This window comes from Theropithecus gelada, chromosome 4 (assembly GCF_003255815.1).
Source record: "Theropithecus gelada isolate Dixy chromosome 4, Tgel_1.0, whole genome shotgun sequence".
Taxonomy (NCBI): domain Eukaryota; kingdom Metazoa; phylum Chordata; class Mammalia; order Primates; family Cercopithecidae; genus Theropithecus; species Theropithecus gelada.
Genome location: NC_037671.1, coordinates 69,708,273 through 69,720,601, shown reverse-complemented (window position 1 = coordinate 69,720,601; position 12,329 = coordinate 69,708,273). Strand labels below are relative to the sequence as shown.

The 12,329-nt window shown below is 41.9% G+C and overlaps 1 protein-coding gene across 4 annotated transcripts in view; it reads right to left on the bottom strand.

The window, feature by feature from the left end:
* The window catches only part of SMAP1 (small ArfGAP 1), a 187,977-nt gene extending 179,088 nt beyond the window's left edge, over positions 1 to 8,889 (bottom strand). For 2 of the 4 annotated variants that reach the window (XM_025382835.1, XM_025382838.1), the window contains exon 1: positions 8,492 to 8,889. In XM_025382835.1, coding sequence (XP_025238620.1) covers positions 8,492 to 8,609 — 118 coding nt within the window. In that variant the 5' untranslated portion in view covers positions 8,610 to 8,889. Of the gene's footprint in view, positions 1 to 7,909; positions 8,091 to 8,491 lie in introns of those variants that run through there. The other 2 variants (XM_025382836.1, XM_025382837.1) reach the window with 2 other exon arrangements.
* Between the last annotated feature and the right edge of the window lie 3,440 nt (positions 8,890 to 12,329).

Below are 12,329 nucleotides of genomic sequence, written 5' to 3'. Positions count from 1 at the left end.
TGTTTAAATTGGTATTTTGAAGTTATGGTGGTTCTGCACTTAAATGCAAGGAGGAAAACTAAAATGAAGATATTGCCCACATTTGAACATATTTGGCAATAATCTGAGAAAAACCTTAAGTTAGCTGAAGGCGACAGTCTTCCCAACAACAATCTCTTACTTCACAAAATTTCTACAACAAAAACAGGTGTTTTATCTAGCATTACCATCAAACATAGTTAACAGCACAGGCTATATCTCCTGGGCTGAAATACTGACTCCACAGTTCAGATTCCCATCCCTATCTCATCTCAATAAAATCACAATTTTCCCAGGTTATAAAAGCCTCTAATGCTCATCCTTGCTCCTCCAGACTGTACGCTTATTAGCAGGCTAGGTTCTAGAGCCAGCAGAAATATACTGAGGCTCCAACATGTGCTGTATAATATACTGGAAGAAAATATATATTACCAATTATGCTTCAAGGTCCCCAAGACCAACCTCAGGTCCAGTCATTTGCTAAGAAGATTCAAAAGATTCAATATACAGTTGTACTCATCTTTATGATTTAATATAGCAAAAAGATACTAAGCACAATCAGCAAAGCAGAAAGGCACAAAAAGTCCAGGGGAAATTATAAGCAAGCATCCAGGTGCTCCCGTTCAGTGGAGTTGCAATGAGCACGCTTAATTCTCCCAGCAGTGAGCTGTGACAACACATGTAAAATAATGCCAACCAGGGAAGCTCATCAGAGACTCAGGGCCAAAGATTATTAGGGAGACTAGTCATGTAGGTACCCCTGCCTGCCACATATGCCAATTCCAGAATCCCAGAAGAAAAGCAGATATTCAACATAAACCACATTCATTATACAAACAACTTAGGTACAATGACAGACTCTTATCACTTAGGGTGGTGGGATCATCCCCAAGATCCCCCTCAGATGTTAGCCAAACGCTGTGAGGCCTGCTTTGTTAACTCTTTTCTCCACACCAATGACTAATAGATCCTTCTGGGCATGAACCTTATCTAACTATTCCCTGCTAATCCCCAGCTCCTAAAAAAGTGCCAGTCACCCCAATCCAAGCTTTTTTTTCTGTTGCCTAGGCTGTAGTGCAATGGCATGATCTCAGTTCACTGTAAGCTCCGCATCCCGGTTTCAAGTGATTCTCCTGTCTCAGCCTCCCCAGTAGCTGGGATTATAGGCATGCACCACCACGCCCAACTAATTTTTGTATTTTTAATAGAGATGGGGTTTCACCAAGTTGGGCAGGCTGGTCTCAAACTCCTGACCTCAACTGATCCACCCACCTCGGCCTCCCAACATGCTGGGATTACAGATGTAAGCCACTGCTCCCAGCCTCCCAAAATTTTTTTAATGAAAAAATTCCTGGCTCCACTACTTTAAGTTCTGTGTTCCTGGATAATATTACCTACCTCAAAGGTTGTTTTGAGGATTAAATGAGTTAACATATGTAAAGTGTGAAGTATATCATCTCTTGTAAAAAAATAAAAAATAAAAAAAACTGTAATTTGTGAGCATATATGTAATGTTATTATTTGCTTTTTTTTTTTTTTTTTTTTTTAAACATTCTCCAGGTCACAATGGAGCTATCCTATCTCTAACTTCTAATCAATCTACCAATGTAAACATAGATTAGAACTGGTAATTGTTTCATGTCTACTGAGATCTCTAATTAGCTTGTAGACAACTATAACCCAAAACTTTTCGTTTTTGTCTTTTTTGACAAAGGCTGGAGTGCAGTGGCGCAATCTCGGCTCACTGCAACCTCCGCCTCCAGGGTTCAAGCAATTCTCCTGCCTCAGCCTCCCGAGTAGATGGGACTACAGGCGCCCGCCACCGCACCTGGCTGATTTCAGAATTTTTAGTAGAGACAGGGTTTTGCCATGTTGGCCTTGCTGGTCTCAAACTCCTGGCCTCAGATGATCCACTCGCCTCAGTCTCCCGAAGTGCTGAAATTACAGGCGTGAACCACTGCAGCTGGCATCCAAAACTTTTTTAACACACACAGTAGTATCTAACGTAGTACTTAATCTTTTTAGTGCCCAGAAAATATTGATTTATCAACAAAACTAAATGTCTGTAAAATTAACTCTGTTACAGTGGTAAGAATGTAAGGCAGTCAACTCTTCTGATAATAATTACAAAATGGCCTCCAAGTTTCTTTGATCTTCTTGCATTGAGAAAATTGAGCAACTGAACTAAAATGGCTTGATTCTAATCCTTGGAAAGACTATTAGCAGAAGAATTTGAAATAAGCAAAAGGGGCTGGGTGTGGTGGCTCACACCTGTAATTGCAGCACTTTGGGAGACTGAGGTGGGCAGATCACTTGAACCCAGGAGTTCAAAACTAGCCTGGGCAACATGATGAAACATAGTTTCTACAAAAAATACAGAAATTAACTAAGTGTGGTGGCACACATCTGTAGTCCCAGCTACTTGAGAGGCTGAGGTGGGAGGATTGCTTGAACGAGGCAGGCAGAGGTTGCAGTGAGCCTACATCGCACCTCTGCACTCCAGCCCAGCAACAGAGTGAGAACCTGTACCAAAAAAAAAAAAAAAAAAATTGCCAAAGCCTTGAGTTTATAAAGTATATAATTTCAAATATTCCACTCTGCCTTAAAGAGAGCATGGATTCAAGTCCGTTATAGGTTAATAAAGATGGAGAAAGATATATATACATATATATAGTACAACAACAATTTAGGAGATGCAAGTCTCCTTAACTAACGAAGTCAAGTACTGAAAGTGTTACGTTAAACAAACAAAAAAAAGACAAAGAAGAACTGTGAAGAACAAAAGGAGGGGAGACAACATGCTGCCCAAGTTTTAAACTGATGAGTCAGAGACCAATGGTTTCCATCCCAGCTCTGATACCATGGCTCTGCACAATCAGGAAAAACCTCAAGATCAGCAGAATTACAAGAACAGACCCATCAGACTGAAGCTTCACATTTTGAGGAAACTTTTAGATTGGCAAATTTCTTTAAGTGAATTATAATCAGACTTTTACTTATATAAATTTGTCCTATAAGCATCAACAGCATAATAAACACCAGTCCCCAAGGTGAACTTTACTTTTTAGTAAAAATTACTACACTTTAAAATGTAACAACTCTAAAATATCGAAGACTTAATGAAAAACATGAACTCTTCGATTAGCTCTTGCAATCAAATGGGCTCTACATGTTTATATTTTTTGAAAAGGTTATAAAGCTAAAAGACTCCCTTGAAAGCAAGGTATTCGACATAATTAGGTTCTGCCAATTATTTGCACATGGAAAGCACAAGTGGGACAGAGGCCACATTCCTACAGGAAGAGCAACTAACAAAAAACATCTACAGACACTAAGTGGTTGCAGCACCATCGGCCTTATTCCCCAGTCAGCATGCCAGTTTCATGGGTGAGAAGCAGCTATGACAGTGGGGCAGCCGTAGCAGTGGCGGTATGCGTGGCCTTGAAAGCAGTTCAGTAGTGGCTCCCTGACTTTCCCTCCTCCAGCCTTTCCAAGGACTTGGTAAGTACCTGATTCCTGAAAATAGCTACAGTGGATCTGTTTCCTGCTCTATACCCTGACTTATACATTGACATTGTGTGAATTCAGGTTCTCTTACCCTCTTCTTGGACCACTGTACAACATCTCCTAACTCAGGATTTGCCTGCAATCCTCACTATCCCAGTTCTTCCTCTGACCTGAGACTACCAAAACTGCTCATGCTTAAAGAAAGCTTATCTAGTAAGGGCCATATGGAAACTTCTTCTGTTCTTTCACACTGGTACATTTGTGTGTGCAGCTGTGTCCTTTAATTCCTTCTCTATCTGATGAAATCCCACTCCACCTTCAGAACGTAGCTCAAATGAAGACTCCTTCTGTGACTGTCCCAACAGGGTCACTCCACATGCCACTCCCTTTCACAGGTGCACTCCTTTTCACATACCCTGCTGCCTGCCTGGGGCTCTGTGCTCATTCATTCACACATTCATTCATTCAAAAAATATTTGCTAAGTTACATTTACCTACCACATGTAATGAAAACTGGGGATACTACCCTAACCAAGATAAACAAGATCTGTTCTCTCTTGCAGCTATAATCCAACAGGGATATAGTATACCCCATAATCACCTAAATAATGTTTAATTATAATTGTGATAAGTGCAATAAAAGATTCAGGGTGTTGTCTTTTATCTATAAATGGAAACCTAATCTAATCTCAGAGGATCAAGGAGAATTATTTCCCTTGAAAAGACATTTAAGCAGGAATTGAAAGATGAGCAAAAGCTGAGCAGGCAAAAACTCGTTAGAAAGCTTCCCAGGCAGAAGAACAGCATGTGCGAAGGTCTTGAAACAGCATTCTAGGAACTGTAAAGACCACCAGTGGGCAAAAGTCATGGTGCAAGGGGAACAACAGCCTAAAATAAGTTTAGAGGTAGTTATTTCTTACAACCATTATTACAAGTACTTAGCACATTATTTTAGAATTATTTACTTGCAAAAACAAAACCCACACTAAACAAACTCCTTTAGGTCTTACAAATTTTTTTAGCTCTCTTACCTAATACAGTATCTAACAGTGTGTCTTCAAGTCAAGATCTGCGGAATGAAGAAACGAGTGTTTGATGTGAGCAAGGAGCTTACCCTCTCAGTATCATACAGGCTAAACAAAACAATCTCCAGAGTTAAAAAACCTTATGTTTCTGACTACCCAAAATTGAATGGGCAAGAGACTCACTTTCATACCAATTTAAATATGCTCAAAATCAAACCTAGTAAAAGATGCATCAACAGACGGATAAATTGTGGTCTGTCCATACAATGGAATATTATTCAGCCATAAAAGGAATGAGGTACCGACACATTACAAAATGAATGAACTTTGAAAACATATTAAGTGAAAGTCAGAAACAAAAGTCCATATGTTGTATTACATGAAATATCCAGAACAGGCAAACCTATAGAGATAGAACATGCAATGGTGTCTGCCAGGGGCTAGGGAGAGCGGACAGTGGGAAAACGTCTCAATGTGAATTTTATCTGTATGCTTTTTTTTTCCCCCGGGATGGAGTCTTACTCTGTCAACCAAGCTGGAGTGCAGCAGTGCGATCTCCACTCACTGCAACCTCCGCCTCCCAGGTTCAAGCAATTCTCCTGCCTCAGTCTCCCAAGTAGGGATTACAGGCGCCTGCCGCCGCACCCAGCTAACATTTTTCATATTTTTAGTGGAGACAGGGTTTCACCATGTTGGCCAGGCTGATCTTGAATGCATTTCTGCATTTTTAAAATCTCAGAAATATACATTAACAAGCATGGGGTACGTCAGTGTGGTGCCTGCCAAGCCCAGTGATGTTTTCTAGGAGCCCTACCCACTAGTTCAGGCCACTCCTGATGTCCAGCACAAGATGCCCTGTTCTGAGCCTGTGAAAGAATACAGAAGTGGGGGAAAAAAAAAAAAAAATCAAAGCTAGGATTACCTGTAGACAACACTTTAAATACTGAAAACTAACCTTGAAGCTGGCAAGGTGTTCTCAGTCCTCACTGCTCCCTAAAGTGTCACCAACTAATAACCAACAAGAGCTGCTTTAAACTCCCACTGAGTCATGAATGCAGCTAGGAGAGAAGAGGAGTAGTTCCATCTGCCTGTTCTTAAATTCCCCAGTTGTTCAACAGATTTGGTAAGAGCAGCATCAAGAGCAGGAAACTGGTGCCTATGCCATCCTTTTCTCCTTCCTTGCTTCTTAAATACTGTCAATCCAGGAAACACAAGCTGGTGATTCAGTAAGAAAATGTCAAAACCCAATTGACATACCTCTACCAACTATTATAAGGCAAGATAATACAGGTACCTCAAATCCTAAGCTTTAGTTTCGGTACATATTCCCAAAGATCAGTGGAAGAAGCTTCTTTAAAAGAAAGAAAATTAAGTTAACTGGGAAATAACTTTGAAATACAGTACATGAAAAGTTTGATGCAATTTACTAGACAGTGAAGAAAACATCAATACATACACAGAATGAAACTTCTTAGTAACCGAGCTGTAGAGTAAGATCCTTAACATATCTTTTAAAAGTACTACATTTATTATGTCATCCTAGCATATAGATCCAAAATCATGTAACAAGCCAAGAATTCTACTAAATAAGCCTCCATAATGTACTTCAACCTTACCAAATACTCAAAAACTGCGAAAATATATTTACATCTATTGCTCCACCATGTCAAAATTTTCAGTTACAACTATGAAATCAAGTCTAATTAAGCCAACAAGTGGCCTTACCTGTGATTTTTGGCCTGAAAGATCAAGATAACACATTGAAATAATTTACAAGATCATTTTAATATTCTTTTAGATTTAGTAGCAACAACAAAAAAAAAATCCTTGTAAATTATACTGTGGAGTGCATGCCCTTCAAGCTGCACCCTTGTACTCTTGATACCATTCTCTTCTCTCCCACATCCCTCACTTCTCTAAACAAGTAAACCAACAAAAGGCCAGACAAAACCAAAATACAAAAGACATTCATTCAGTATATACCGTGGCAATACAAACACTGAGCAAAACGAATACTTCCTATTCTTCAGGTCCAAAGAAGTAAAACTTTTCATCCTAATTTAAGAAGTACATGATTCTCTTCTCCCCACCCCAAAAGAGTAAATGAAAAAAAAAAAGTTAACATGGTTAATAACGGCTTTTAAAAATCTGTATTATTTTAGAAAGCATTAGTGAAAATCTGATTTTATAAAGTACTTTTCTGGAAACAGAAATTTGAACAAAAATTAAATTATTTTTAACGATGTCTGTAGATGAAGGAAGGTTAATTCTGAAACTGTTACTATTCAATTTTTAATGAACAGATTTAATATTTACCAGCATCTCTACTTAATCATGTTATTACTCAAAATGACAAAATGTGTACTTTTTAACTTCAGCTTCTTTCTTCTTCTTGGCCTTTTAAAAGACCATTTTTCAGTGTTTTACTAGTGCAGTCCATGAAGAGCAAGCGACTGAGCCTCAATACAGTACAGAACTCCCAAATAGCCACACACAATCAAGTTACTAGGAAAACAAATATTACAAGAACCAGGCATGCACTTTGTAAAAACTCATCACCTGAAAAGGTTACACAGGATAAATATAATTTTGACTCAATCAAGTTACTATATTGAAAAGTGCTTCATAAAAATAATCTAGTTACAGTATTCCCACTTGATTCTTCCAGTAATTCAGTACCTGTTATGACAGTGAAGAAACCTGCTGATGCTGTGTGGCTCAGTCTAGTCAAATATTACCAGTCTACTGAAATGTGACTCATTTATATAGTATTGAGAAAGAACAGTAAAGCTTCAGGAAGAGTCTAAGTCAAATAACACAGAAATCTTAAAGGACATTCCCCAAAAAGACTGTCTCCTGCTTTGGAGAACTACCCTATTTCTCGCCCAATAACGAAATAAACCAATTAAAAATAGACGCAATCTTTTATTAACTACACAAGGAATTTCTTTTAAAAAAAATTAGAAATGTTTCCGATGAGATTACTTGCAAGACATTAAACATAAATCAGATCTCCAAACACAAAATATAGCAGCTAAAAATAGTATATCTATTTCAAAGGCTGAGGCAGAAGCCCTCCAACTGAACAAACTAAAATTAGGTCTTTTCTGTCTCTAGATCTTTAAAATGAACCTTCAACATTTATGAGGTACACAAATCAGTGTCCACACATTCTCCCAAACTAGCTGGTCAGAGAAAACCTAATTACTAAAATCTTCAGAAATATAAACCCACTGTCCTCCAAGAGATTCATGTAATGAAATGCCTCTTCATTCTGGCTAATAACCAGACTAAAAAACAATACTACTACTAATAAAGACCTTTCTCCAATTAATTTATTCCGTAAAACTCAAATCCACCGAAAAAGACCACCATACTCTTTTTCAAGAGGCAGAGACAAGAGCCTTGTACAAAAGCTGTCAGGTGGGGCAGGCAGGTAGGGCTCTGTCTGGGAGACCAAGAATCCGGACCGGAGAGGGAGGACGTGGTCACACCGGAGGGTAGAAGAGGGGATCGAGACCTAAGGGCGGCCCCACCCACAGAGATAGCTATGAGCAGAGCTAGGAGGGCAACTCTCTAACCCTAAGCTCTGCCCAGACCCGCGTCCGGTTCCGCGCTCCCAGCCCCGCTCCTACCCTCAGCCCTGTGGAGGGTCCCAGCATCGCTACTCCGGCACCTGCTCAACCCGGGGTCGGGGAGGAGGGGAGGCTGGGGCCACTGACAGGGCCTGCGAGCCTGACCTCGCCGCCGCCGCCGCCGCCTCTGGCGGACTTGAGGGTCGACAGGAGCCCCGCGCCCGCCCGCTCAGCCACCCGCCCTCCAGTCAGGGCAGGGGCCTGCCGGCAAGCCGAGGCATCCGCTAGGGCCCTGAATGCCGCAGCGGCGGGAAGGTCACCGGTCGCAGGAGGCCCCGACAGGGGCAGCGACGACGTCCGAGCTACCTTTGGCCTCGCAGTCGGCGCAGTACTTGTTGTCCTCCTCCCTCAGAAGCTTGGATAGGATGAGCTGGTGCTGCTCGTTCAGCTTCTGAGCCTTTTCCCGGCAGGAGCGCGTCGCCATCTCGGCAGTGGGGCGGGGAGCCCAGGGCAGCTACGACGGCGGCGGACGCTGGCTGGAGCCGGGCAGAGTGAACGCACCTGGCGCCGCCGGGACCGCGGGCTGGCTTAGCCCAGGAAGCGGCGGCGGCAGCGGCAGCTGAAACAGGAGGAGGGGCGGCGGTGGTAGCGCCAACGTGTCCCGCCCTCCTTGCCGGGCCGGCCGGCAAGCACCACCCGAGCCGGCGAGGGGAGGGGGAGGGGGAGTGGGAGTGGAACGCGCCGAGGCTTCCGGGTGGCGCGGAGGAAGGGACCCGGGCGCTGGGCGCGCTGCGCATGCGCCGAACGTACGCGGCCCGGCCTGCCGGATCTTTCTGCAAAAAGGCCTTCTGCCCAAGGTGATTCCTGAAAAGTAGCTGGCACTGCCTCATGCAGGTTTTCCTCCCTTTTGAGATGTGATGGTCCGCGAGGGCCTCGAGTAAAACTCGGTAATGGAAGACCTTTTACAAGGAGGCTACTTTGACTTGCCCATTTGCCTTTGCTCTTGCTGGCACAACATTGGAAATGCAGAAATACTAGCGACTGGGTGGGGTCATTTACTCATTCGAGGTTTATTCGCCCGCAGTTTAGAAGCTGGAGACACGGATGGAATAAAAGAGGAAAAACGGTCTCTTACATTTTAAGGACGAGAAATAATCTAGTAGTGACATGTATTAAGGGATAACATTTCATTGAGTGATTACTCTGTTACGAACTATTAGCTCATTTAACCCTTTCCCCAACCTTATGATATTGTTGTCCTCATTACACAGAGGAGGAAAGTGAGGCATAGAGGAATTAAGTAACCTGCCCAGATTACAGAACTACTAGTGGGGGAGTTGAGATTCAAATCCAAAGCAGTCTGATTCCAGAGTCTGAAACACCTGGCTGTAAGCCCTTCCATAAGGGAGAAAGTGTGACCAGGAACCCAAATACTCGACGGTGATACTTTAACAAGAAGCTGTGTAAATAGTGATCATTAATGCAAGAGAAAGAAAACTAAAGAAATGAAACACTTTTCATTGGAACCCAGACCCTAATCCAGGCTCATGAGGTTTCAACTCTGGGTGAGGCAGTTTCAATGATTTGGCATGTTGTATATTATGAGGAAGTTCTAATATGGGACTTATACAAGCCCAATACACAGTCCTTGCTTGCGGTGAGGCAGATGCTAAGAAAGGCAATCAGCAAGAGTCGGTCTTACGCTTTTTAATAAGGCTAATTTCTAGCCGCTGGCCCTGCCTAAGAGTGACCCTCATTGCTACCTAGCCCTGTTCTTGGCACAGGGGCTCAAAAAAATGTTTGTGGAATTAAATTGAATGGATATGGCAATAAAGATGTTCAGTAATTAAACAAATTGGAGCTTAAACTGCATAGCTCTGACACATAGCAACTAGAGAGATATTGGTGAGTTCAAAAGAACAGAAAAAAACCTTATGTGGGAGGGAGAATTTATGAGCCTTGTCCTGAAGATATGCTTGATTTAGATGGAGACTGGGGAGGCAGACATTAAGAAAGAGCAACATGCACAAAACCGTAAAGACCTCAAGTACCTTGGAAAACAGACTGGAACAAAAGGTACTACTTAGGACGGAGTGAAACATAAGGCTGCATAACTATGATTGGGTTATGGAAGACTTGGGAAGCCAGACAAAGTAATCTGGCCTTGATGCAATTCACAGTAGAAAACCTGTGGATTTTGGCCAGGCACAGTGGCTCACACCTGTAATCCCAGCACTTTGGGAAGCCAAGGTGGGTGGATCACCTGAGGTGGGGAGTTCGAGACCAGCCTGACCAACATGGAGAAACCCCATCTCTACTGATAATACAAAATTAGCCAGGTGTAGTGGCAAATGCCTGTTTAATCCCAGCTGCTCAGGAGATTGAGGGAGGAGAATCGCTTGAACCCTGGAGGCAGAGGTTGCAGTGAGCCGAGATCACGTCATTGCACTCCAGCCTGGGCAACAAGAGTGAAACTCCGTCCCCCTTGCACCCCTGCCCCTGGAGGAAAAAAAAAAAAAAAAAACCCTGTAGATTCTTCAAGTAGGAGAATAGCATAATAAAAAGGATCTTTCGGGAAAGTTAGTCCTGCCATAACCAGTAAACACCATTTTTTGAGTACCTGTCCTCCCTACAAAAATTCTGTGCAGCACTGTAAGGACTCAGAAAACAGAATACAGGTTTACCTCCAATAAATGACCTTCAGGATGGATTGAAGGGTCACAGTGATGTCCAATAGAAATACTTGCATGCCACACATATAATTTTAAATAATACAGTAGCCACATTTTAAAACAGAAAAAGAAACATAAAATACATTTTACGAATACATTTTATTTAACTCGATGTATCCAAAATATTTTTAAGATGTAATATAAAAAAAGGCATATTTTCCATTCTTGTTTTCATATTGTCTTCAAAATGCTGTATAACACAGCTGGTTTCATTTTTGAGTAGCTGAATTTATTTCTTAATAAAGAAATTATCAAAAAATTGAAGCTAAGAGTTGGAGACCCTGCTGGTACATGGGGTCTCACTATGTGGGCCAGCATGGTCTTGAACTCCTAGCCTCAAGTTATCCTCCTACCTTGGCCTCCCAAAGTGCTGGGATTACAGGCACGAGCCACTGCGCCCAGCCTGGAGTAGCTGAATTTCAAATGTTCAGCAGCCGCATGTGACTAGTGGATACATTATTGTTGTTCTCGATGGTCAGCTTAGAGGCTATTAAAATCTAAATTTGAGTTGATTGTATTTTAAGGCTATAGTAGGAAGAAAGAGACATCTTCCCCAAAACATCTTGGGAAGAAAACAACATTGCATTTATTCACCAATATTTATTAAACAACTTCTATCTAGTACACTAATTATCAGAAGCTTACAGTCTACTATGAGATAAAAATATGTAAATAGAAAAGGACTACATTGAAAAGTCTATAGCAAATATAAAGTGTTCTAGGAGCAAAAGGAACAGAACATGCAGTAGCCTGGGAAAATCTGGGAAAGTTTCACGGAGGAGGTGATGCTTAAACTTGGCTTTTAACAGATGGGGGAATTTTTCAAGTGAATGGGGGTGGAGCGGAGAGAAAGGAATTGCTTTAAAAAACACGTATGGACTTCTGAAAGTTCAGGGTTATATGAAGTAGTGAGGATGTGAGGCCCAAGAAACCTAGAATGTGTTTGGAGAATGTGAAGGTAGGAAAGGAAACAAGATGGAGAGGTAGATTGACACCAGAGGGTTAAGAGCTTTGTAGCAAAGCAACAGAGTTTGAACCTTATGGGTTTATAGAACCAATAGAAGCTTTTACATGAAAAAATGACTTCATAAGCTTTCTTCTCAGTAACTCTCCATACAGCGGTAGTATGGAGAACATGGTGGGGAAAAACTTATCAAGGGAACAGATTACAAGACTGTCTCAATAATAGTCCAAAGAAGATATGATGAAGGCCTATTTTAAGCAAGTTGCATAGGGTTTGGGAGAGACAGAATCAAATGATGTTTTAAAATTAGAAGCAGCAAGATTTGGCAGCTGACTGTATGTGGAGGGTAAGAGAAAGAAGGTGAGAATAACATCAGGCTTTCTAAGTTGGGAGACAGGTAAATGGTGATGCCATTAACGCAGATCAAGAACAGAAGGAGTAGGCCTCTCGGTCCGGCAGTGACAGGGCTGAGCCAGCAGCACTAATCCTCCCAGTTCTCCATGTGCTC